This window comes from Gymnoscopelus braueri (genome assembly GCF_963280865.1).
Source record: "Gymnoscopelus braueri genome assembly, chromosome: 16".
Taxonomy (NCBI): domain Eukaryota; kingdom Metazoa; phylum Chordata; class Actinopteri; order Myctophiformes; family Myctophidae; genus Gymnoscopelus; species Gymnoscopelus braueri.
Genome location: NC_137616.1, coordinates 28,671,403 through 28,698,767, shown reverse-complemented (window position 1 = coordinate 28,698,767; position 27,365 = coordinate 28,671,403). Strand labels below are relative to the sequence as shown.

Here is a 27,365-nt window from a genome sequence, read left to right as displayed (position 1 = left end):
AGTATTTAAGCTCCATGTCTTCTGAAGAATAGCGAATGTGCCCGTTAGCGCTGTGCTTTTGACTCTGTCTGACCCACCTAATTATTGTTGTGTTACATCTTATAATTAGGCTTTTCATAATCTTTTGTGCTATCATCAGTGGTGACTTTATTTAAGCTAAAGGTGTCACAGGTGGTCTTCATGAACTGTGTCCTCTCAGTCATCAGTAGGATGGACCGCAATAGTCATGACCTTTGGCTCGCTAGTCAAAGCATTACAAAACATATAGTTTTTCATTTTCCTAATTGCTTTTTTAATTACATTTCTATTTTCTATCATTATTCTTTTGGATCCCTATTTTCTGGCATTGTCAAAAGGGTCTTGTTGATCTCGCTGGCTGAGATGCCAGCCTGTGAGTTCAGGGTCACAGAGAGAGATGTCACAAAGGAAATGTCAAAAGGCAAAATTGAATAATACAGATCTCTCCCGTCTCTCTCTTTCTCTCTCTATTATTCTCTCTCTGTTGCTCCCCATCTTTTTTTCTGTCTCTCCCTTTCAATTCTGCCGAGTCTAATACAGTGCTGTTTTTGCTTTTCGATGCAAAAGGAATACAATCCACGGTTACCATCTTTTTTTTTCTCCAGTGGGGCAGAGCAATTGCAACCTTTGAACACGATAGCACCCCACTAACCCCGGTGGTGTAAGAGAATAGTGAATGTTACATGCTTTGCATCACCACTGACCTACATACATTGACGGCAAACATGTACTGTAAACATAATGCCTGGGACTGGGTCAATGACGATTTCACAAATTATGGTTATGTGTTTTGACTTTCTTGCCTAACCAGATGGGTGGAGTTGAATTCAGTAGTACAGTTTGGATAATGCTAGTTCAACTGTCATTTGTCTCTTACTTTTTGGAAAATGCATGATAAATGACTTAAACTTTCTGGCACTCACTGACCTACTGTAGGCAAACCACTTCTGTTCCATGTGCATGTTACAGGAAAAATTTGTTAGTTGTTGGATGAAAGATAAACAATAAACACTATGGCTGCACACACACTATTTTATTAGTGTGACGACGGCTCAATCACGTTAGTAGTCAATCGAGTAGTCAGTCAACCAATCAATGACATTGAAATGTTATTGCTGCATGTGTGAGAAGTAAATGATGTGCTGTTAACTAGTACTGTATCTTTTAGGAGTCAGTAATATGCTATGCAAGGTGAAATTGTTAAATGTAGAAGAAAGTGGAAACACACCCCTGTATTGATGAGGTTCTGGTTATCACAGCAGTGTCTAAGGGAGTTATTTAGCCCTATACACAGTCATGTTATTGGAGAACAGAGGCTGCTAGAAAACTGCATATTATCCTTTATTTAAAGATGGAGTGGCACCCTATCTTTATTAAGCTGTCGGTTACAATTAATTTATAATCTGATTTTAACATTATTCAGCAAGCACTAGCTGGTCTTAAACTGTCTCTAAATGTAGGCAAGACAAAGTATATGATGTTCTCAAACCAAAAAAAGTCTCATCATATAAGTATTTAGGGGTTTGGCGAGATGAGGAGACTTTTCTTTTAAAACCCATATAGCAAATCTAGCAAAGAAAATCAAACCTAAAATCAGCTTCCTCTACCGAAATAGATCATGCTTCTCAAAAGAAAACAGAAATAGGGTTGTTCAAGCTACACTCATGCCAATATTTGATTATGGAGATTTTTTGTATATGCATGCCTCAGACAGTACTTTAAAGCCCTTGGATGCAATTTACCACAGTGCATTCCGCTTTATTACAGGAGAAAGTTTAAGAACTCATCACTGTACATTGTAACCTCAGTAAGATGGTCTTCCTTGGCTCTTAGAAGGAAGCAACATCATTACATGTCACCCTGTTTACGTACAAGGCACTACTGGGAAAACTGCCCCTGTATTTGACAGAACTGTTAGAACTCAATGCATCAAGACATGGTACCAGATCTCAAGATAAGGTTATGCTGAAGGTGCCTACAACTAGTACTAAGCTGGGAGATACAGCCTTCAGTGTGTATGCTTCATACAATATATATGGAACGAATGTCAAGAAAAGTTGAAGTTACATGTCCTTGTTTCTTTTGCTATTTTTAAAAGATCTTTAGCTGACCTTATATTGGAAGAAGTCATTGTTGTAAATTTCCTTTTGTACACAGGGCGCCATTGAAAAAGAGACCCTGGTCAATCAATTTAATAACAATAGTGAAAAGCATATCGACCACAGCCTAAGGGAATGCAATGCTCCCCCTACATCCAAGAACTCGCTCATTATTCTTTGGAGGCGGGCGACCGAATATCATCCCAATACAACAAAATATAGATGTTACATAATGTTACAAAAGAAGCCATCAAGATATTACATTCATTGTAAATTGCAACGCAATTCCACACTATTTTGTGTGGCACAAGCAGCTAGGCAAATTATATAGACCATATTGAATATCGACTTTCATTTCAATGACTCTTATCTAGAGTCCAAATGGAGCCTCTTCTCTACTAAACAAACTGTACAGACTTGCTCCATTTCAATGTTTGTTTGTTTCATTTGGCCTTGGGGTGTTTGCAATGATGTTTTAATGATTTTCATAAGCATTGGCTGACATACCGTACATGCGTATAGTTTGTGTATATTTGCTGCATTTTCTAGTCCTTTTCCCTGTAAAGATTGGAATGATGAAACCACTTAAACCCTATATACTTGGTTGGCCGGGGAAATTGTGCCCATGACTCTTACGGCGGTTTCAGACTGGGTTCGTTTGAATCAAACCGGTCCCGAGTACGCTTGGCTGGCCAGCATTCACACTGGCCAAGATCCAATCGCACCAGAGAACACTTGCATATATACCCCCGATCCTATAGGTGGCGGCATGCACATAGTGTTTCTTCTGTGGACACAGACGTCATCAACTATGCGACAATGTTTGTGCTGGGCTCGCATAAATATAGGGTTGCGGCTGGGGAGTGAGTCAACGCACTGAGCGCTCAGCGCGTCAATGCACAGACTGCTGTGTTGTTGACGGACAACGGATGTACGCTTATGAGAAACAACACAAATAAAACCTGGTGAAACACTTGTGTGCATTAGCGCAAGATGAGGATACAGGAAACATTCAGTCTAAATGTCCAGTTTGCTAACCTTCACAACTACTACTACTTTTGCATTTGAAACTTTACATTTCTCTAAATATTATAAACTTTCACCACAGCTTAAGTACAAAATGAAAAGGCAACTATAGTAGCCTATACAGTGAAGTCGGACTGAATGATATATATATATATATATATATATATGCGCCCTGTGCTCTTCTTTTTCTCTATGAAGAAAAGTACAAGTACAGTTGACACAAACGCGTTCCGCAACGCTGCCTGTCTGTTGTTTAATCTCATCCTCTGGACTGCAAAGCCATATCTGGTCATGTAGGAAGGTGTGCGATAGGATCGCGCTTGCCATAGTCTCCAAAGTAATAATAATAATAAGAGAAAGTTCACTTTTGGTTATTTAAAAAGAGTCTCCTTATTTTATGTATTAATTTATTAGCCCTACATGGGAGAAACGTTAACTTTAGAGCTTTGGTTATAATTTAAAAAGACTAGAGCAGTTTGTGTGCAGACTCACCTTTTTATTTTTATTTATTTATGATTTGTGGGTCCAGCACTGTGTGTAAAAAAGAACTGTGGGGACGTGCATCTCCTGCCTTTGTTCATATTTAAAATAAAAAATATATTTTCCAATGCAAGATCAGTGTGGTTATCTGCTCTATATTGTAATATCAAAAATAGTGGATCAACAAGCTCAATGTGTCGCATTGCACCGCATTTTCAGCTTGTAGCTTGGCTATTTTTGCTACTTTTGTGTGACACTGTATGACAATAGGGCATTCATTTATGATGAAAAAGCATTAAAAGTTGCAATATGGGATACAGGGTTTCTTCCTAACAGGAAAGATATGTAGTAGAGATCCAATTTAAATATCCGCACCAACCGTTTCTCCCGTATGTCAAAATATTATTATTTACTGGTATTCCCCGTTAGTTTTAGTAGGCTATTAGTTGTGCGATGCGATCACAAAATGCATTGATTTAGCCTATGGAATGTCGGTGTGTCTTTTTTCTTTTTTTCAAACCGGTGCTGCGCTGACAGACGGCATCCAACATACAGGCGTCCAACACATGCGGCATCCAACGGTTGGATGCCGCAACGGTTGGATTCCAGCCTACAGAGAGCACTGCTCTGCTGTGCTACTGCTTGGTGTGGATATGTTACGGCCATGGTTGAACCCCTGTGGATTGATCTGCGACGTGTTTTTGTTGGCTGTTTTTGTCGAGTTTATATACCGTCACCTATTCCAAATAGCGGGCCACTTCCGTCTAATGGTACGCTTGCTTTCACATTGCAGTGTACCGTACCCGAAAACGCATGATCCGGATCCGAAACTGCCTCCGGAGGTGGTTTCGGGAACGGAACGGTTACCCGTTTCGGGGGACGATTCGCAACATTCACACTAGCCAAGCGGTCTGGAGTGCGCACCCGGGACCCGAGTGTGAAACGGCCCTTAATGGACTTTTAGATGAATCTTAGAAACTATATAATAAAAGCAATGTGTATGGCAGTGTCACATACAGTACAAGGTCTTGCATTATGTGTGGGACAGTCACAGGCCTGGAATTTCTTCATTTTATGAGCAAGGCCACTTGGCCTTTTGTGGTGTTTGTTTCTATTTCTTGAGGGCATTAATGCCAGGGCATGAATGCCAGCAAATTAAACAATGATTAAGGCCACAGAAAGAATTAAATTGATACATTTTTCAATACAAATTACTAATATTTGTACAAACTACTGAGTCAAAAGTAGTTTTTAGTTGAAAAATGTTCAATGAGGGCACCTTCGTTTTGATATGCCAATTCAATCCCATGTCCAAGCTGAACGCCATCTCCATCCTTACCCTAACTTTACCCACACCAAAACCATGCCTAAACGTAACCATACTAACAGTACCCAGGGCTTCAGAGTGCACCCATTTTGGAAAAATGGGTGCAGAAATCTGTCCAGTCAGTGCACCTAAACATTTTAATTTGTCGCACCTTACATTTAGCCGGTCTGTCTATGGGTATGTGTGAGTGCACCTAAATTAAATGCTGCTGGTGCATATGAAAACGTTGGACTCTGTCTGTCTGACTGTGAGTTACGTTAGTCGCTTCATCTAGCCTGTGCTGCGTGCGTGTGCGCGTGTGTGTGTGTGCGCGTCTGTGTGTGTGTGCGCGTGTCGCAAGTGTGGTCTGCGAAAATCAAGACAATTACATTTTGAATCATAACCTTTGATTGACTGATGATAAAACATAAATAACACAAGGAATTAACAATGTGACTCAGATTACGGAGAAATTTGAATGACGGGAATCTATTTAGAATTAAATGTGCCTGCGGGATCATGAGAACGGAGACATGTTTGCGCACATACTGTAAACATAACACAGTATGGCTCTGCTGCCCATCATGTTGTGTAGGCTAAAACCATCCGTCTTATTTAGCCTACACAGACTACAAGTCAGGACCAATCTCTTCTTTACAAAACACATTTAATAACCAGAAAAGGTGCTCCACAGAGCACAGGTGTCCGCCAGGTCAGGTCAGGTAGGTTATTGTGGGCCAGCAATGTTCGGAATTCACCAATCAGTTTGGAATAATTATGAAAAATCAAATGGATCTGTCTTGATCACTTGACTAGAGATAATGTGTACCGATTTGCATGATGTTTGGACAAAATTTGTAGGAGTAATACAGTATATAATTTTTTTTTTAGCAGAAATCGGCCTCCTGGTGGCGCTATAATAGGGCAACGTTAAAAGGGTGATATTCGTTCCTCAACATAGTGCGAATGTGCGTGCAAAGTTTCACCGCAATCGGACGCCGCATTCATGATTTGTGGCATTTTGTTCAAAACGGGCCACTCCTGCTAACTTTTGATGTCAATCTTAGCCAATCAGGATGGAATATTTTGAAATTAATTGATTGATTTAACCTAATAAATTTGCCATGTTCTCCATGTTTTTAGAAACTACACTAGCTGTTTCTTTTTTTCCCCGACAGGTTTTGTACGTTTCCTTGAGGGGTACTACATCGTGCTGATCACCAAGCGGCGAAAGATGGCCGACATCGGTGGCCACTCGATCTACAAAATTGAAGACACCAGCATGATCTATATCCCCAATGACTCAGTTCGAGTATCACACCCTGACGAGGCGAGGTACACTCTGTCTTCCAACACTCCCCTGTTACTTGATTAGTAAAGTTTCACTTCAAGAGTATTGTCAGAATTTATTGAAAGGATAGCCCCTTGTATGGGCTTAAATCAATGCCCATACCCTTGAGACGCACCATCTCATTTTCAAGGGGGTCCTACTTACTGTATCTACCGGGTCTGTGGCAGACGGGTACCTATTATGCCCATATCGCCTTGTGCAAATCGCAATTTGCAATCACAATTATGGACATGCCCTACGTCAGTGCAAATCACGTTTCTTTTAGGCGGGTTGTGAATGACGTCACAGAGTTTCTGTACTGCAGCTAGAGTGCTTTGTTATGGAGGGAATCTTAAGTACACCATGTCCGCTCATGTCACAGAACCTGTCTGACCTACAAACCCATTGACATGCATCCAGCCAGTCAGCCTGTGGTTTTAAAATACTGAGTAGTAATTGGCTGTGAGTGGGCAATTGCAACACTCAAATGAACAATTAGCAATAACATAATTAAACCGTGTGTGTGTGTGAATTGTATATTTAGTGCAGTTATTTGTGTATCTTTGAAGTGGCCTCAGCATTTCAACAATGTCCTCCCGCGGCAAAGTCCTTGTTTGGGTGAATAAATAATTGTGATTGTCACAATTTAAATGTGTGTTTGACCGAGTATTATTTGGTTCTCCCACAGATATGTACGGATCTTTCAGAATGTGGACCTGTCCAGCAACTTCTATTTCAGGTAAGCCAGGCTAGACCCAAGGAAGCTATAGTAAAATGAAAAATGAAAACAGCCAGAGATCATCTCGTGACAGGGTTAAAGAGTTATTTATGACATGTTTGTATGTCGTCAATCACAGTGTGAGAATGGTTGGGTGTTGATGTGACAAAAAAAAAAAAACTATTGTCATTTGAATACCACAGCCCTAAATATTTGAGGTTTAGAAGCTTACGACATGCAGAAGCAGAATACGGCCAAAACCAGAAACCTCTCCAACATTGAGATACCTTAGATATTTTGATGTTTCAATTCCAATCAAACCAACTTATCCTACTTAACTCAAAGCAGCACTGAGTAACTTTTTTTAATTAATAAAATGTAATTTTGTCAAATCTGTATGGTGGAGTCTGTTAATACAATATAACTTTTACAATTGGGGTGGTTGTATTTTGTCTCCCTGCTCTTCTATTGAGACATTTAGATCCTTTTATACATTACTACTAACATATTCAACCGGTACTCCAAGCAGCTTAAGATAATTGTTAAGGATTAGTTGCTAATTACAACCATTGTTGTGAATTGAGTATTACTCAGTCCGGCTTTTTCCACAAATAAACGACAACTTGCACATTGGGAAATGGACAGGGGGTCTCCAGACACGCAATACAACTTAAGGACATTGTCGTTAAATGCCATTACACAAGTAAAATCCTCAGTGCTAATTTACCCATTTGTAACTCTTGAGAGCATACAGATGTAACCAAATGGACTCTTATAGGGTCCATTTGGTTAATTGAACGCTGAGGATTTTACTCTTGTACACGTACCATGGTTCCCACAGCTATAGCTATGACCTGAGCCACTCGCTGCAGTACAACCTGACTCTGCTGCAGAGACCATGTGAGCCGCCGGAAACACCAACGACTGAGGAAGAGGAGGAGGAGGTTCATGACGCGCACAACAAGCAGGACAGCTTTGACATCTTTGAGGATGAAGGCCTCCCCACACATGGTCAGCTGAACCTTTAACGAACCCCAGACAGATACCATTGTTTACGATAAAAGCAGAATGACCAGGTGCTTGAGGAGAAGAAATGTGATATAAAAGTGTAGGTCCTGGATCCAGCGGGATACAAAACATGAAAAAAAACTGAAGATCCGGGCAGTCTTGAAATAATACTCACTTAACCCATTTAGGGCGGAAACCCCTATTTGTAACTATGCCTTTCAAGACGGGAACCCTTTTTGAGGTTGTTGTTGCTATGTACAGTATATAGCAACATCATTTGTTTGTAATATTTGACTAATATTTGAAAGTTATTCAGAAAACTTTGTAGAATCGGCCTCAGGTCAATTCTAAAGGTCGATTCTGTTCTGGTCGATTCTGTTCTCCTCTTTTAAATTTCAGAGTGCCCGGATCTTCAGTTTGTTCCATAGCTTTTTGACTACTGTCATTACTCAAACCAAAAGAAAAAGCCCTCAAGTAAATTAGTCTGTCTCAAACTAGAAAGCTGCCCTTCAGATATGCAGTAAAGAGTGCTGTGTTCTGTCCTCTACCTGCACAGAAACCAGTCTAAACAATGTGGGTTAGTTTAACTCTGAGGGCCCTATTTAGACCATCTTTGGCGCACAGCGCAGAACGCAAGGCACAAATTGTGCTGTGGGTGTGTCCACGCCAATGTTACTAGTTAGACAGTGCGTCTGGGTGAGAGGGGGTTATTAAGCATCTGAATTAGTCATGGGTGTGTTTTGGGTGTTATATTAATTAAACCAATCTCTTAAATTATCCCTTCGAGTTTTATTGCACAATTCATCGTTCACCTTCATCAGGTGCTATACACACAGGTGTGAGTGCTCTACATTTATAGTGACATCCCATGTGACGTGATGTGTGCTTCCATGTGCAGTTCATCAAAGTCCATCAATGTTTCAATCAAGTACCCTACAAATGCATTGAAACAAACGGAACACCATGAAAACCAAGAACACCGTTTGTAGAGGAAAAACACACACACACACACACACACACACACACACACACACACACACACACACACACACACACACTTAAAAAAGAACATACACTTATGCACCTCAAGTTGGAGGTCCAATGACACTGAAAGAGCAAACCAGGCTTCAAAATACACATATTCAAACCGTGTAAAGGAATTTATTCAATTCAGTTCAGAGGCTTCTCTCTTTATTGTGTCTTGCTATGGCATACTTCATATTCCCATTCCTGATCGCTGCTTTATGTTATTTTACGTGTACCTTTAGGTTGTGTTTCGTTTGACTAACATAGACCATATCGCAGGGACACTTTAACTTGTAAAATAACAGTGGTGTGAGAATTAATACAACTCCTTATTTTGTATTTCTGTTCAGTCTCTGGATGATTAAAAAAGAAACGAACCTTGGTATTTTTTGTGCTGGAATAATGAGTGCATCTGCCTCAACGATGATTGCCACATAATTTTCCACTTTCAATTTCAGCTATAATATACTTGCTACTTATTGAGTTGATTGTAACATTGATGGACTCTGATGAGCTGCACATGGAAGGGCGGAGTGACATGCGTCTGTAGCGCCTTAAGAAGTATGAGGCAGAACACGTGCAATAAAACTGAAGTCATCATGCATTTATACACATGGAGTGTGTGGTCACTTCCTATGAAGGTTTACTTGTTGTAAACATTTTATATATATATATATATATATATATATATATATATATATACTATATACATATTTATATATGTATACTGTATATATATATATATATACGTATATTAATTATGTATATACTGTGTGTGTGTGTGTGTGTGTTTATACATACATACATACATATTATAAACACCAGCAACACAGTCATCCAGCATCACAAGCTCAGTATTAGTTATTATTGCTTCACTGTCTGCGTCACCTCAACTAAGCTTCCTTTCCATTTGAAGGGTAAGCTTAGCATGTTTATGTAATCCTGGTTGGATACACTGATCAGGAGGTGTCATGTGTTCTTTGCCTTCCGTCACAGTGGTCCATGGCCTCCAGAACGAGCCGTACTTCAAGTACGTGTGGAATGGGAAGCTCCTGGAAAGGGTCAAGGACACAGTGCATCGCGACTGGCTCATGTACATTATCCACGGCTTTTGTGGCCAGTCCAGTATCCTTTTGTCATGTTAAAGAGTTACAGTTCTGTCTCCAGATTTTAGCATTAGTGCTTTTACACGTATATTAACAACAGTAGTAATAATAATGATAATAATATAATAATTTATTTTGAGTAAAGGCAAATTTCAAAGCTATAAGTCAGACAAAATCAAATGAAAGGCAAGTAATACACAATAGGGAAAAAAGGTATTAAGTTGATAAAAGTAACAATGTAAAGCATTATGCGTAAAAGTTGTATGCAGCTATTCAGCAGTTTACAGCAAATGCCATTCTGTAGAAACTGGCTTTAAAAGGGCTCAATGTCTGAGGTTACACAGATGTGTAAGGCAGGGAGCAGCTGCACACAGAGCATTCCCCATGGTGCTACATTAGAGCCTAGGTGCCCGGACCGCTGGCCTAGGCCATGTTTAAGATATATGCACACCCAGGTATCACAAATGACCTCCATTCCTCTTATTTGCTGCCTGTGTTGTAGCGCTGTTTTAGCCACGGGCAGGAATCCAAGGATGGCCGTGTTGGTCTGTCTGTCTGTCCACGACGTTGGCCCCAAACAACATTATCTTGAAAACTACTGTTTGGATTTCATAATATTTGCTGTGCACCTTCACGATAAACAGTGGATGAGCCCTACTGGTATTGGTGACCTAGTGGCCTTTCCTCTACCACCACCATTTGACCAAAATGTCCACTTGCACACAGGATATCTCAAAAACGAATCTAGATTACATGACACTTAATGGATTATCCCTATTGAATATCTCTATTCTGGTACAGACTTGGGGGGCGATCACACGGAGAAGTGTCGCAAGAAACTCGGAAGCTGCAGCACTCAAAATTTAATGGGCATATTTCCATGAAACCTGCTGAGTGCATTCACACACCCAGGGGTGAGAACCCTCACTATTTGAGTGACCCCATGTTCTTTCCTTTAGCACCACCCTGAGGCCAAAATGTCACCTTTTCACACAAGATATCTCATAATCTAACTAGAAAAAGTGCTCCTCGGAGCACAGGTCTCCTCCAGGTCAGGTGTGGCCTCCTGGTGGCGCTATAATAGGCCAATGTGAAAAGGGTGCCAATTGTTCTTGGGCCTTTCATGGCAATCGGACACTGCATTCATGATTTGAGACATTTTGTTACACAAATGTGTTTTGCTAAATTAGACCTGCTGTTGGCGCTATAACAGGCCAATGTGAAAAGGTTGGCATTTCTTCCTCGGCCTAGTGGGAATGTGTGTGTAAAATTTCACGGAAATTCCAAGCTGCGTGCATAATTTGAGGCATTTTGTTCAAAACTGACCAATCCTGCAAACTTTGGAAGCCAACCTTAGCCAATCAGGATGGAATATGGGAAATGGACAGATCTGTGTTGATCACATGACTATAGAGATACTGTGTACCAATTTGCATGACGTTTGGATAAAATCTGTAGGAGTAATGTCCAAAAATGGGTTTTGCACAAATCGGCCTCCTGGTGGCGCTATAACAGGCCCATGTGAAAATTTGGGGCAGAGGTTCTGAATTGGCATCCAGGGAGTGTGTGTGCACAGTTTCGCAGCGACCGGGCCAACAGTGCCGGAGATTAGCTGCTAACGGACGGACAGGACACAAACACACAGACTGACGGACAGGGGGTAAAACATACTCTCTCGCCATGCCTTTCGGCCTGGCGGAGACAATAAGCAGATTGCTGGATGAATCCTACTAATTTTGATGATCAGCAACATCCCTAGATGGGTGTAAAGAGATGCATGGCCTTTAGTGGCTGCTAGCGGGGATAGCAGACTGTCTTGCTATAACGACTGGGCAAAACATATGTACTGTCAAGGTTTCAATTTCATTTGAATTATTATACATTTTCAAACCAAAGTGATACGGGAGACAGGAGTATTATTAATCTTCCAACCAAGGCTATATAGAATACAGGAGAATGCATAAGACAAGTAATTCTGCATCCCCCCTGACACGCACGCACGCACACCCTCACACACTCTCACACACTTGTGCACTCAGCTGCCTTATCACCGACTCACTTTTTAAATTTTGTTTGGCCTTCATCTACACTTGGACTAATCTATGAGCCACCATGCTGCTCCTCTGCGAAGCACTGCAGAAGAAATGTCTGTTTATCTACAGGGCCTTAGAAAAAACAATGATGATGGCAATTAAGAAATGGACTTGTAAACAATAGCGCTTGCATAATCTCTCCATCTGTTGAGTGGTGGGGGAAAATGTCTTTGTGCATGTTTGACCAGATGAGCTGTATAGTCCCTCTGTTTGGATGAAAGATAGTGTTCCATGTTTAGCTTGCGATGTGTGCACTTGCGTTTTTTTTATTTAGTTTTTGTTAGGACTGTGTGTGTGTGTGTGTGTGTGTGTATATATATATATATATATATATATATATATACTCTCAAACACGCACGCACGCACGCACTTGCTTGCTTATGGTACTGCAGGTCCATCGTGGCCGATGACTTCTGCTACAATTTGTGGGTCCTTTGATGACTGTATAGTCCAAGTGAAAACCTGACCTGACACACACACACACACACCTGTACGCAAGCATTTTTCATTACCGATGGTAGTAATACTAATAATCATAATACCAATAAACTTTATTTAGCAACTTTCTTCAATAATTTTAACGAATTGACCTGAATTTTGACCTGATGGTCAAGATTAAATTTATCCCCTGAGCAAGCAGGCAGGCTCTATTGGCTCAACGGTAAACATTTCAGCACTTGCGCAGGAAACCGGGTTAGAAGACGAAAGTTAAGCTTTAAGAAGACTGACACAACAATAAGGATGCGATAAAACCCACAGGCAAGAAAAAAATACAATAAAATAAAAACAAGCAGTAAAATAATCAATACAGTAAAACAATCTAACAAAATCAAGTCTAGTAAAAAACAAACATGCTTTTGCTCTGATGGCAAAAGCATGGTTATCTTTGGTCTTCACCCTGGACTTTGGAACAACCAAAAGAGGTACATACTGAGACTGAGTCAGTTCAGAAATGTAGCTTAGGCCAGAGCTGTTTGTGCGTTTATGGTAATCAATGTTTTAAAATTGCAGTGCCAGTGGAGTGATGCAAATTTTGGTGTGATACCTTGTTTTTTTGTGCCAGCTAAAATTATTGTCAGCTGATGTTTGATTTGATAATGCAGTGGTCTTTGAGGCATGGTTAGAATTGAGTCATTTTCTATTCACTTCAACTGTAACACTAACTTCCATTACATTTTGCGAGGAAAAGGGAGATTTGAGAGGATGTGAGAGGGAGAGAGAAAGAAGGTAGGAGAGGGAAAATTAGGAGACCGACAGGGAGAGACAAGGGCAGAATCTATTATTAGGGCTGCAACTATCGATAATGTTCTTAGCTATTATTCTATTTCAACATTGCGATAACTTTTCCGATTTATCATAGTTTTCGAATTAACTGTTGCACCCCTAACTATGATCTGTGTGTCTGTGAGTACGTTTTTGTATGATATCTGTGTACATGTTGTGTTAGTGTTACTCCTTTACTCACAAAATAAAGAACTTCTCATCTATGGCCGACCGGTTCATGTCACCCTCATCGCCAGGCGCTCCAGCAAATTTGCCGGGACCCGCTTCCTCAAAAGAGGAGCCAACTGCGAGGTACATGGGTTACCACGACAACCAGGGAGAATATAATAACAGAGGCAGGGGTGGAAGGATGATTGGAATGAGTCAGTCCATCACAGGGGGTTAATTCAACCTGCTGCTGTGTCCTTGCGTATGTGTGTGCATGTGTACATGTGTGTGGTTGCTCTAAGAAAAACAGATTTGACCCATTTTGTTTTGCACTTATATTCTGAGATTGGGTTTGATTTCAGTTTCAACAAATGCTCCGCAGTGTATTTGCAAATAAACTGTCTCCAGAAATGTCAGTATTTTTAGTTTTTTGTATTTTAGCCTATTGAAAACTGTACAATGGATTTTGTGATAAAAAATCCTGACAATACACGTAGCAGTGCTGAAAATGAATGAATGACACTCCTTAGCAGGTACAGTAGTTCGATGTTCCTTAGCCTTCTGTGATGGATGCCCATCGTCTCCTTTTGTTTCCAGGGGGATGTAGCCAATGAGGTGGAGACGGAACAGATCATCCACGATGCCTCAGTTATGTCATTCATGACAGGAAGTTATTCCTCCTACGTCCAGGTGCGGGGTTCAGTCCCTCTCTACTGGTCTCAGGACATCTCCACCATGATGCCGAAACCCCCCATACGATGTAAGACTCCTCCACTACACAAGACATCTATTCATAGATTCATTGATTGTACCATATCAAGTTGGACAGATGGGGAAATAATTGACTTCGATTCATACTGAAAAACACTTTCCTTTCAGCCAGGTGTCCCTATTTCGAGAATGTAATGGGTGAAAATGTTGGAATATGTTCAAAGATTTTCAAATAATAGCAAGCTCACGATGTGTTGTGAATAACAAAATGTCATTGTACGACCTACGGTTCAAGAGTTTTAGACCACAACGTGAAGTGACCTGTTATTGCGCCACCATGAGGCCGATTTGAAAGACTTTGGGTGGCGGTCCTTCCTTTGCCTACTGGGGAAGGTACCCAGCAGTCGGAAGCTGCGTTCATAATTTATGGCAATTTGTGCAAAACTTCCAATTGAATTGGAAACTGAAAAATCTGACAGATACATCTTGATCACATGACTACAGGGAACATGTGTACTGATTTGCATGAGTTAAGTGGTGTTTTCAAGTGGCAGGATTTGTGTTGATCTGACCATTTGTTCATTTGCCAAGCTGAAAGTGGAGAATTGCCAGCATCATGCAGGTGGTTGTGACAACTTGTGAGGTCAATTGATGACCCACGTCAATGACCTGATGACCCTTTTTACCTTGCCTTCAACCACTTGCCCTTGCACAGAAGAGCAGAATGACTTATTCGTCACTGCATCTTAAATATCCTTACCAGAGAGCTTGTATAATTTGGGGAGGAGAATGGAAGGGGAAGCTATGTAGGTCAATGGGTCTCATGCGGTCATGGGTTAGGGGCAATCTCACGGGACCACCCATGCTCAACATGGATGCGCTCATGGTGTTATTAAACATGCAAGTCATGTGTTAAAGCTGAATGTAATTCAGACCGAGGAATTAGCTTTAAATGCCTTCCACTATTCTGATCATCTTTACAGTGGCACTCTGGAAAAAACATATAATGTTCCAGCTAGGGATTGAAATTGTTAGGATACTGCCGATTGATGCAGATACTTCAATACTCTTATCAATACTCTCTATTACTTAGGCGATGGGATCAATTACTATCCATGTCTGGTAAACATAACAAGTTTAGATGCCAATGAACAATATGGGTTCTTGATCTTCTCGAACGTAAAGACTACTGTATTTAAAAATATGACTCATCATTTTGAGGTAGGCCTACCTTAAAGCATTTGCTTACAAAATATTACCTTTTTTATATGAAGCATAACACACATGAAGGTGTCGGATGGGATTCCTGTTTACATCATCTGCCATACCAATCAAGAGAAGCTATGTACTGTACAGTTATGCACAGAGCCTATTTAGTCATTAAGGCAATTCCCAGTTGTCATGGGGGAATGGCGTAGACAACCATGTGTCTCCTCCGATACCCGTGAAATCGCCATGCAGCTTCTTTCTCCTGACAATGAGGAGTTTCAACGGGACCACGCTATCGGAGCTAGTTCTTTTCCCTGCAGAACAGGCTCCCCAACCAACCTCTAGGAGTTACTAGTTCAGCGAAAGAGATTGCTTTCCCCTGCTAGATTCTCGTGTGTGTGTGTGAGAGAGAGAGAGAGAGTGAGTGAGTGATCGGCCAAACGTTTTGTACAGGCTGCCATTAGGCTGAGGAAGACTCTCGACCACACATTTTTCAAGTTGACCATCATGGTTGCGCTATACAAGCCTGCTTTGGCCTATTACTCGAACCATAGGTCGTACAGTCATAATTGTCTCCGCCAGGCCGAAGGCGTGGCCGAGACTATGTTTTGCCCCCCGTCTGTGTGTGTGTCTGTCCGTCCGTCTGTGAACAGCTAATCTCCGGCACCGTTGGCCACACACTCCCTGGATGCCATAGCAGAACCTCTGCCCCAAATGTTTCATTTCGGCCTGTTATAGCGCCACCAGGAGACCCATTTTTGCAAATAATAATTGATAATACTCTTACAGATTTTGTCCAAACATCGCTCAAATCGGTACACAGTATCTGTATAGTCATGTGATCAAGTCGGATCTGTCCGACCTTTTCCCTTTTCCTTGATTCCTTGGGTTTGGCCTATATGGGGAGTTGCATCATGATCCAAGTAGACTTTCTTCAAAACACCCTTTTTTTTTTACTACTCATACAGATCGCAACTTATTATCTCTGGTGCCATCATGTGATAAACGTGTCATGTAATACTGTGAATAAAAAGGGATCGGAGGGACAGAGTGACAGGAAATCATCCACTAGTTATTCAATCACGGATGCCATCGTTTTCTCAGATGGAAACTTCAGAAAATGTGTCTTCAAATAGCTGTTAGTACCAGAGTGGCCCACCGCTGTAAAGCCTATGTTTGTTAAACACTTAGTTTGAATGAATTGACTGTCAAATACCGATAGTACTGTAGCACGGTTTGTCCAGGAGCTTTTTGGTATTTCAGGCACTGGTACCAAATTGGTATCGGTTCTCTGTACCCATTCCTAGTCCCAGTGAATGATATCAGTCTGGTGCAGAGTTGGCTGTCTGTTAACCTTACACAACCTTACACAAAAGCAACAGAGTGAATGTCCTTTATAAGGGCTATCCATCTCAACTGTGAAGAGTCCTGCAGGGTTCAGCATCAAACCCAGGGCTGGAGGGATGAGATCAGACCCCTCAGATTGTTTTGTCTGTGTCTGTTTGTCAGTCTGTCTGCACATCCTCCCTGTAGTCTGTACACATGCATGATTGTGTATTTCTCCCCCCTGTCCTCTATTTCATCCTTGGTTGACATTTACCGGTGTGAGGTGGAGACACAAAGCAAGAGTAAGAGTAAGCCTCTTATTGGCTGGGCTGTAGCACAAGTCTGTGGTTGGTCTAAGGAGGTGCGTGGTTGGTCAGCTCATATGTCTGTCACGCATTTCCGTTTTTGTTTTAAGGCACAGTTCTTTCCCCCCCTCCTTAAAAAAAAAAAAAAACTCCTTGTGTGTCCCTAACAATGTTTCAATAGATGTGATATTACAAATCTGTCTAACCTCTGGTCTTTCCCCCCTGAAAATCTTCAAGAATTAATCACATCCATAGATATACAGTAAACTCGCATGTGCAAGTCTATCTACAGTGTAAAGATGGACTGAAAAATATGTTTTCCCATCAAGCGACACTGTAAAATACTGTTTAAAGTAGCCATAAGGACCAGCATTTTTAACTGTGTTGCCGACAGTAACACAGCCTCGACTGTTATGAAGCTGCAGCTTAAAAGCTCATCAATTCAGAGTATGGCCCAGCTTAAAGGAGATGTTTAACCCAGCCATGTCTAAAGTTTTCGATGTTAAGCGTCAATGGGTCTCTTGAAAGGCACTACATAAATGTAAGCTATTATTATTATTATTAGTTTCTAGCTGAGCAGATTGAAAGCTAATTTTGTTAAACTGTGAGGGAGGATTTTCTACATTGCCATAAACTCATGCCAAGAAGGTTGGTTTAATTTAGCTTGAACATGATAACTTTTGATAACCTCTGTATTTTATGATTTTGCTTCAACATTACACAACCTTTGCAATAACTACAATGTGATGAATAAATACTGCTCAGTAATAAAGTGTGACCTTTGACCCTCTTTCAGTGGACCAGGCAGACCCATATGCCCATGTAGCTGCTCTCCATTTTGACCAGATGCTGCAGCGCTTTGGCTCTCCCATCATCATCCTCAACCTTGTCAAGGTAGTGGGCATGCCTAGTTGCCTAAACAATTCTTACTTCGCCATTTTTATGTGGACATCATATAGATAACCTTTATTTCGCCAGTAAAAATACATTGAGTCTCTTTTACAAGTGTGCACTAGCCAAGATGCAGGATATTTCACAAGTTCCGTGGGCAGAACAGGACAAAACACAACAGACTGACTACAGTAACCACTAAAATCCTAATGGATTAAAAAACATACCTGTATACAACATCACATTGTTTCCAAAACATCATAATTCTACATATTGTGCTAATTGTTTATGAAGGGGGAGAGCAAAACACCAAAAATGTTAAATTGTGAGATTTTATTTTGCGTTAATCCATGTGTTTGGCTTTTACCTATGTTCTTTGTAGGCAGGTCACCGTGACAGAGTTGCACATATTCACACCTTGACTCAAATCAATAAGCTATTACAGCTGTCTAGAAACATTGCAAAACAATTCTCCCCATCCATTGCCCTAGTTTTGTCAGGACTTGCTGTACTCCTAAACAAGTATGTGTTTATCTGGTCAGTGGTTGGCCTGCATTAGGGGTAGTTATGTGGTTGTGGAGTAGTTGGCTCTCTCATTTATATTCAATGTGTGTAGTTGTATGATATTGCACAATCATAACTGCAGTAAGAATGTCCCAGCTGCAAGGCCTAAAGCCTGCATCGGCCGAAACAAAAATATATAATTGAAACACAGAGATGAACAGAAGTAAAACCACAGTCATTATATCAGAGTTAGAGCACACAGAGCCAGTCCTAAACCTTACTGCACACAGCGACAATCCTAAACCTTGCCTTATTGCACACAGAGCCGATCCTAAACCTTGTCTTATTGCACTCAGAGCCAATCCTGAACCTTGTCGTATTGTAAATGTTGATACTGCCAACAGTAGTAACCTTTAGGCCCTATAATTTGAACTAGTCTGTGACATATTTGTCTGTGACAAGAAAATGAATCCTTCAGGAGTCGTGAGTGGTACCCTTACAGTTTGTTTTCTTTGAAATCCATTTTTTTCCCCCACTACAAGGCAGTCATTCCTGCTGGGTTAGGATCTCTGTTAGAAACATGTTTTCATCTTGATGTATTGTATTCTTTATTGTACAGTGTGATGTGGATTGCATTTAGTGCTTACAGGCGACAACAGGAAGGCAAACGTTTTCAGGTCCCTTAATGGACAATCATTACTTACACGTGTCATGTTTTCCACAAGAAGTTAAAAAATAGAATATTCGCAATTCTGGGAAATTGCAAAGTGTGGTTGCGCCGACGCAAGTCGCGGGTCGCGGCCGCCGGGACTCGAGGAATATGCTGGGAGGAATACCGTCGGAGGCGGCGCCAATTACATTGTCACGTCACTCCTGAGATCACTTGCGGTTCATTTTGAGAGGATTGATCCCCCCCCAAAATAATGTTTTTGCATCAAACGGTTACATTTTGTGCATTTGTGGCGCCCCCTATGGATCAAAGTGGAAATGCTTTTGGGGATTCGTTGAGTAAACCACCCTTGACATGTGACAATTTGGGATTGACCGGACGTTTCACTCGTGATTTTTGGCCTTTTTTGAGTGGGTGTGCCCACTCCAGACTTTTAAAAGAATTACGCTCCCAAATCCATATCGCCTGTTCTCTCATAGTTTAATGTTAACAGCCGATTGATACTTAACCAATCTCATGCGCACTGCACTGCTGTTAAATACTGGTTAAATCCGGCGGTAGGCTATTCACCTGGCATTCTTAAACGTAACCTCAGCAAACTAGCCTACTATGCCTAAACCTAACCTTATTTCTAAACGTAACCTCAGTAAAACGGTGCCAAAACCTAACCTTATTCCTAAACTTAACCTCAGTAAACCCTAAACTCAGTAAACCCTAAACTTATTTATAACCTTATCCTCAAGTAAAACGAATACAAGAAAATGGGGGCGAGTGTGTTTTGGGGCGAGTCTTCTGGAGGTTTTTTAGCAGGCGAAAAAAAAAAAGCCACTGGGAAGATGTAAATTGGAACGTCGTCTGTGTGGACTGTGGAGCATGTTTATGGATATAATCTGCGGGGACAGACGATATAAAGTCGGCAAAATGTTCTCTGTCTGTCTGCAACACAGCAGAATGCACACGACGCAGTCTGAAATTACTCTGATGCGGCGGGGGGGAGCAGTGTGCTGACCGACACACATGGCTAATATGAATACCATGGTGATTTTAGCCATAAATGAGCTCCGGGTCCAGTATGGGTCTGAAATAAAAATAAATACATTACATCTGGACCACCCCCCCCCCCCCCGGTAACTAAATAACGAACAGTCCCTAACAGCATACATTTCCATTAAATACATATAATACTCCCCCCCCTCAATTACAGTACATTTAGGGCCCAATACAGCATATTTGAATACATTTAGGAGTAAATGACAGATTTCTTTGATATAGAGCTCTCCCACACTCAGTGTTGCCATGTCCTCTAATTATAAGCGACATTGCCCTTGTTTTTCTGTGAAGGTACTTGTAAAGACTGGTGGTTGGGCTTTGCCCCTGTTTCTAAAACATTGTTGATATTTGGCATGAGTTATTTGTTGATAGCTTGTAGATCTGCTATTTTCTACTACCACCACCACTAGTAATAATATTAATAACTAGAAAAAGTGCTCCTCGGAGCACAGGTCTCCACCAGGTCAGGTAGGTTATTGTGGCCTCCTGGTGGCACTATAATAGGCCAATGTGAAAAGGGTGGCATTTCTTCTTAGGCCTTTTACGGCAAACGGACACTTCATTCATGATTTGAGGCATTTTGTTCCAAAAATGTGTATTGCTAAGTTGTATGGATTTAAACTTGTAACAGAGTATTTCTATATTGCAATATTGGTACTTAACTTAAGTAACCACTTTGAGTACTTTTTCCACCACTGCCAAAATATATCGCCTATACATAGTAAATAAACTATAATAGCTGTTCAAACGGCTTTTCAGGTAATAATGGTGCTTCAAGGTGATGCCTTCCTGTGCTATTGAAGTGGTGCTAATCACAGCATATGGAAGTTTCGAAGTAGTTCACACGTCTATTTACCAATAGATATGTCACACTTAATCAGTATTCACATTCCACGTACATCACCGGTATGATGTACGTGATGATGTGATTGACACCAACACAAACGGTATGGACTATAAAAATTCCGCTTGGAGATGTTTATCGCAGGGTCCAGAGATCATGTGTACCGATTTTTGTGAAATTTGGACAACATTTGTGGGAGGAGGAGCTAAAAGTGTGTTTTGACAAAATTCAAAACTAAGATTTTTATTCTACGACCTACTGTTCAAGAGTTATAGGCTAGAACGTAAAGTGGGCCACCATGAGGCCGACTGGTGTAATTAGGCAGGAAGGCAGAGCACAGCCTCTGCCTTCCTGCCTCAAGGAATTTTCCCGCAGGTGCGTTGAGGGCTGACTGGGGGGTCCCCTCCACCCAGCCCAGCCCCGTACCCAGGATCGGGGTGCCTTGGGCTGGGTGAGAGGGGCAGCATGAGGCCCCTGCCCTGGTTCTTTTTTGGAAAAAAAGAAAAAGGTGTCCAGGGCCCTCCGGGAGCACGGCTTCTGCCTTCCTGCCTCACGGAATTTTCCCGCAGGTGCGTGGAGGGCTGACTGGGGGGTCCCCTCCACCCAGCCCCGTACCCAGGATTGGGGTGCCTTGTCTGGGTAGAGGCGGGCGGCGTGTCGCCTGGTTCTTTTTTTAAATTGATCCCTGCGGAGGGGGTCCCCTCCACCCAGCCCCGTACCCAGGATTGGGGTGCCTTGGGCTGGGTAGAGGGGAGGCGTGAGGCAATTATTAGATAGGATTGTTTGTATTTGTCTATTTGGCTTTGGTACTGAGTGATAGTGGAGGTAAGATATTGCTGTGGAGACACTCAACATTCAAATGCTCAGTGTTTGGTTATTATCAGCTGGTGAGATACTACCTTGAGCATCAACCCCTCTCAGTGCACAAACGCATGCGTGTCTGTGCACACACAGACACACAGCCATTTCATCACCTCAACCCCTTGTAGGTCTGTGCACACTGGTCTGTGCAAGTTAACCACTTGAACCCCAGCATCCCTATTCTGGGGGGAACATTAGCTGGAAAAAAAAACAATCTACAAGCTCACAACGCAATTGTAGATTGGTTTTTTATTTTATTTGTTTTTTATTTATTTTTATCTCAAAGGAACTAGGAGAGAACGATTTTCAAAAAGTTAATGCTCCATCCACTTCAATGCCACTTTCAAACAACAAATGTCAACGAGGTCACAATGACCTCGTTGACATTTGTGAAACCACACCTGAAGCACCTCAGTGATTAGAAACCATCAGGGGATCTGTCACACTGAAGACAAACACTCTGTGACCACTTGAAACGGTAAAATAATAGCCTAATCCTGGCAAAGAAATCTGCCTGTTATGGCACCACCATGAGGCCGATTTGAAAAAATGTACAGTAGGGTGGCATTTCTTCCTGGGCCTAGTCGGAATGTGCATGCAAAGTTTCATGGCAATCAGACACTGCACTGCGTTCATGATTTGAGGCATTTTGTTCAAAACGGGCCACTCCTGCAAACTTTGGAAGCCAATCTTAGCCAACCAGGATGGAATCTGAAAAATCTGACAGATCCGTCTTGATCACATGACTATAGAGATAATAAATGTGTACCGATTTGGGTAATGGAGTCATATACAAAAAAAAAAAGAAAAAAGGTTGGCCTCCCGGTGGCGCTATAACAGGCCGATGTGAACATTTTTGGGCAGAGGATCTTCTCTGGCCTCCAGGAAGTGTGCGTGCACAGTTTCACTTCGATCGGGCCAACTGTGCTAGCGATTAGCTGTACACAGACAGAAGGACGGACGGAGAGGGGCGAAAACATAGTCTCGGCCTGGTGGAGACAATAATTATTTCGGTTATTACTATTACAATTATTAACATTTTATTTCTCAGTAAAAACTAAAGTAAACAGTGTGGCAAATTATGTTTGATTAAAGGGATTGGATAATGATACACAATATGTGTTCAAAGTATTGTTCATCAGCATGCTGTACAAATACAACATATTCTGATGTGATATGTTATTATTAGATATTACTCCTTTCCATACAGATTCCTATCAAAACAAAGGCAATTAAGAGTAATAAACACTCCTTTCCATACAGAGTCCTATCAAAACAAAGGCAATTGAGAGTAATAAACCAACAGAACTGAGAATAAATCTTCATAAAATACTAAAACTACAGTATATTGCTTTCAATTTCCACTGTGTGTGTGTGTGTGTGTGCGCACACGCGTGTGCATGTGCGTGCGTGCGCCGGATTAACCATTCATTCATTTCAGCCAGTGTCCCTAAAGTACTCTGTGCAAGACCCTACCTTTCTCACACCACATACGGTACACACACAATCCAACGATCTCCCTCGCTGTGTGGCTTGGGTTTCATGCTCACGTTGTCATTCGCAAGATGAGCCTCAATACGAGGGACCAATCACAGACGACAGTGGTCGGCACAAGTTCCAGCCATGTGATATTAGTGGACTAGGAGGGAGGGGGAAGAGGACTGGACTCCATGATACAGTAATTCAACCTCTCTCCCATTCCAAAGTAAGCGAGATATGAAAATGGCATAAAATCACACCTTTCCATGGGAGTGATTGTGTTGGGGAGGAGACGTGATGACATACCTAGGATTGTACAATGACTTTCCATGGTATTTTAATGCATGTTTGATGTGTGTATGTAAGATGGAGAGATAGAGAGAGAGATTATTGTGAAAGTGCACATGGCCGTGCATGTGTCAAGGTTTTTTCTGCACCAGCCAGCTGGTGCAGACGGCTGTGCGTCCGTTCGAAATGTGATTTGTACAGTGGTGTGCAAAAAATGAATCACCACTCATTGTGTCTTTGCATGTGAATGAAATCTAACTGTGAATACATTGTAATACGTGATGTTCAATTTATTTAATGAATTTACTCTAAATAGTAGGGGGTACTAACCACCAAAAATGGCCAAATCGTTACGCGGCGGATAAAAGCATGAAATTTGATACAGATGTCCCTTGGGTCATCCTAAAACATCCTAGAAGGGGTGCCCAAAAAAATCTTAAACAGGAAGTGAGTTATGGACAAAATTCAAAATGGCCACCTAAACTGTTGACCGTTGACTCAAAAGACACCCAAAGAATCTCCAAAAAGCATAAAATTTGGCACATATGTCCCTTGGGTCATCCTAAAGGCAACTCCGCACCAAACAGACTCGTCCAGACTATTGCAGACTACTCCAGACTGCAACAGACTGGTATTCGGTTGGCAAAAGTTGCCATTTAAGTCTGTCAGCCGACTGGCCATTCATGTGCTAATTTGACTTTTAGCGTGCCAGCGTTGCCAGGTCTGCTTATTATAAGCGACTTTGGGCTTGTTTCCCTGCAAAGCCACTTAGGGATGTTCCCAGCGTTTTTTCTTCACTGACGTGCAGTGGTGTAAAGTAACTAGTACATTTACTCAAGTACTGTACTTAAGTACAATTTTGAGGTACTTTTACTTTACTGGAGTATTTCCAATTGTCTATACTTGTACTCCACAACAATTATTTGAAATGTTTAGTTACTAGTTACTTTGCAGATATAAATCATTATGAAACATACATTAACCACTTTAGCCCTATTTTATACCTATAAGCTATTTGAAAATAGCAGATCTACAAGCTCACAACGTGTTGCGATGCACGCGTTCTGAGCTTGTAGATCTGCTATTTTCAAACATTTTTGTACTTTTACTTTTGGTACTTTAAGTACATTTTTATACCAATACTTTAGTACTTTTACTCAAGTAAATGTTGAATTCCAGACTTTTACTTGTAACAGACTCAGAGTACATCTATTGCATTCAAGCCTGGAATTTCGTCATTTTAGGGGCAAGGCCACTTGGCCTTTGGTGTTGTAATTTTTTGGAGGGCACAAAGGCCCTGCCCGGCCTTCCTGCCAGGGCAGGAAGGCCATCCAAAAAAATAATAAAGATTTTTAAGTCCAAAAATGATTTTTAAGTCCACGGAAATAATGCATTTAACTTGAAGGTTAAGGATGATTGTATTTTAATATATTATAAGAATAGTATAACTATCTGTGAAATATTACCCATTTATTTCACAAAATAATGTGTTGGCAAATGACCAATATTTAGTTATATAGGTCTCAATATGTCACATTCAGCCCTGGACTTCACTGACTGAAGTAGCGGTCACATTAATCACATTAGATTCACAGAATGTATTTTACCCACAAGTTATTTTCATTCAAATGAAATGTGAATGAACTTGCACTAATAATGACTTTAGTTGATTTTTCACTCTTTAAAATATAGTATTTCTTAATTATTAATAATTACAGCTTGTAGATTGGCTATTTTCACGATTTTAAATTGTTTTTAAATAATAATAAAAAAGGAACATACAAGATTTCCACCCGACAGCCATAATATATAGCCAATATATGGTTCTGTATCAGTATATGAGTCCGTTTTTGAAGATTTCATTCTAATTGGCTACTAGCCTGAATATGAATTTCATGAGCCTGGGTAGGTCACCCTGGCTTGGCGGAGATATGCCCTGTAGCACACTCCGCACAGCAGCAGCAGCAGCAGCAGCAGGTGAAAGCAATTCACTTAATTGCTCGTTCTCTCTCCCTCTTTCCGTCTCCTCAATCTCTCGCTCGCTCTTTCTCTCTCAATCTTTCACTCTCCCTTTTTTCTCTCCCTCTGTCTCTCCCTCTTTCTTTCTTTCCTTCTCTCTCTGCCGCTTTTTACCTCCCTCTTTCTCCCTCCCTCCGTTTCTCTCTCCGTCTCCCACTTTCTCTCTGTCTTCCTCCCCTCTCTCTTTCTCTTTCTCTCCCCTCCTCTCTCTCTTTCCCTCTCTCTCTCTCTTTCCCTCTCTCTCTCTCTCTCTCTTTCTCCCCCCTCTCTCTCCCCCTCTACCACTCTTCCTCTGTCACTATCTCCCTGCTTTACGAGCCTATTCATGCAATGCTTGAACTCCCACTCAGAAGGACATGTTTACATACTTGCGCATTACATATTTATACATAAACACGGATGCATGTGACTCCGTCACTGGACAAATTTACACACCTGCTCCCAATCACCACAGCGCAAAAGTAGGGCAAATCAATCAATCTCTCTCTCTCTGGGAGCAACAACAAGAAACAGTGAATGTAGGTTTTCATAGACATGGTCGCTTGTTTCTCTCACATAATCTGGCAACACCGACAGCCCTCTGTTGTCACTGCCACTGCGCTACCAGTCGGCTAAAAAGCTGAACATGTTCGGTCGGCTCTGGGTCGGCCGAAAAGGTCCCGACGGACCCCCCGACGGACCCCTAACCGACTGGCCGACGCTTCCCGAAGCCAATTCGGCCCAAAATCGGGCCGACTCAGATTGGTCTGGAGAGGGCTTTAGACATCCTAGAAGGGGTGCCCAAAGGAATCTGAAACAGGAAGTGAGTTATTGACTAAATTGAAAATGGCCGCCTAGTGTTGTCTATTGACTCAAAAGACAACTAAAGAATCTCATAAAAGCATACAATTTGGCACACATGTCCTTTTGGTCATCCTAATACATCCTAGAAGGGGTGCCCAAAAAAATCTTAAGCAGGAACTGAGTTATTGACAAAATTGAAAATGGCCGCCTACAGTGTTATCTATTGACTCAAAAGACAACTAAAGAATCTCATAAAAGCATACAATTTGGCATACATGTCCCTTGGGTCATCCCAAGACATCCCAGAAGGGGTGCCCAAAAAAATCTTAAACAGGAAGTGAGTCATTGACAAAATTGAAAATGACCGCCTACAGTGTTGTCGATTGACTCAAAAGACAACTAAAGAATCTCATAAAAGCATACAATTTGGCATACATGTCCCTTGGGTCATCCTAAGACATCCTAGAAGGGGTGCCTGAAATTATCTGAAACAGGAAGTGAGTTATTGACTAAATTGAAAATGGCCATGTACAGTGTTGACAGATGATGCAAAAGACACTCATAAAAAATAATCTCATAAAAGCATGAAATTTGGTACAAATGTCCCTTGGGTGATCTGAATGCATCCTAAGGGGTGCCAAAAAAAGTTTTAATAGTCTCTCAATGGAAAACACTCCTCCCCCACGGGCTGCACTGCTACAACATTCAAATCGAGCAGTTTGCCAATCTGGCATTTGGTCCAGAAGCCTGAAAGCTATGCAATCTCTACCATCTCCTGACAAAT

At 41.4% G+C, this 27,365-nt stretch overlaps 1 protein-coding gene across 1 annotated transcript in view; it reads left to right on the top strand.

Annotated features, from left to right (window-relative positions):
* fig4a (FIG4 phosphoinositide 5-phosphatase a) overlaps positions 1 to 27,365 on the top strand; it is an 83,757-nt gene that overhangs the window by 6,092 nt on the left and 50,300 nt on the right. The window contains exons 4-10 of the mRNA XM_080453572.1: positions 6,108 to 6,264; positions 6,948 to 6,998; positions 7,819 to 7,988; positions 10,008 to 10,136; positions 13,685 to 13,785; positions 14,239 to 14,401; positions 17,989 to 18,086. Coding sequence (XP_080309698.1) covers positions 6,108 to 6,264; positions 6,948 to 6,998; positions 7,819 to 7,988; positions 10,008 to 10,136; positions 13,685 to 13,785; positions 14,239 to 14,401; positions 17,989 to 18,086 — 869 coding nt within the window. The remainder of the gene's footprint in view (positions 1 to 6,107; positions 6,265 to 6,947; positions 6,999 to 7,818; positions 7,989 to 10,007; positions 10,137 to 13,684; positions 13,786 to 14,238; positions 14,402 to 17,988; positions 18,087 to 27,365) is intronic.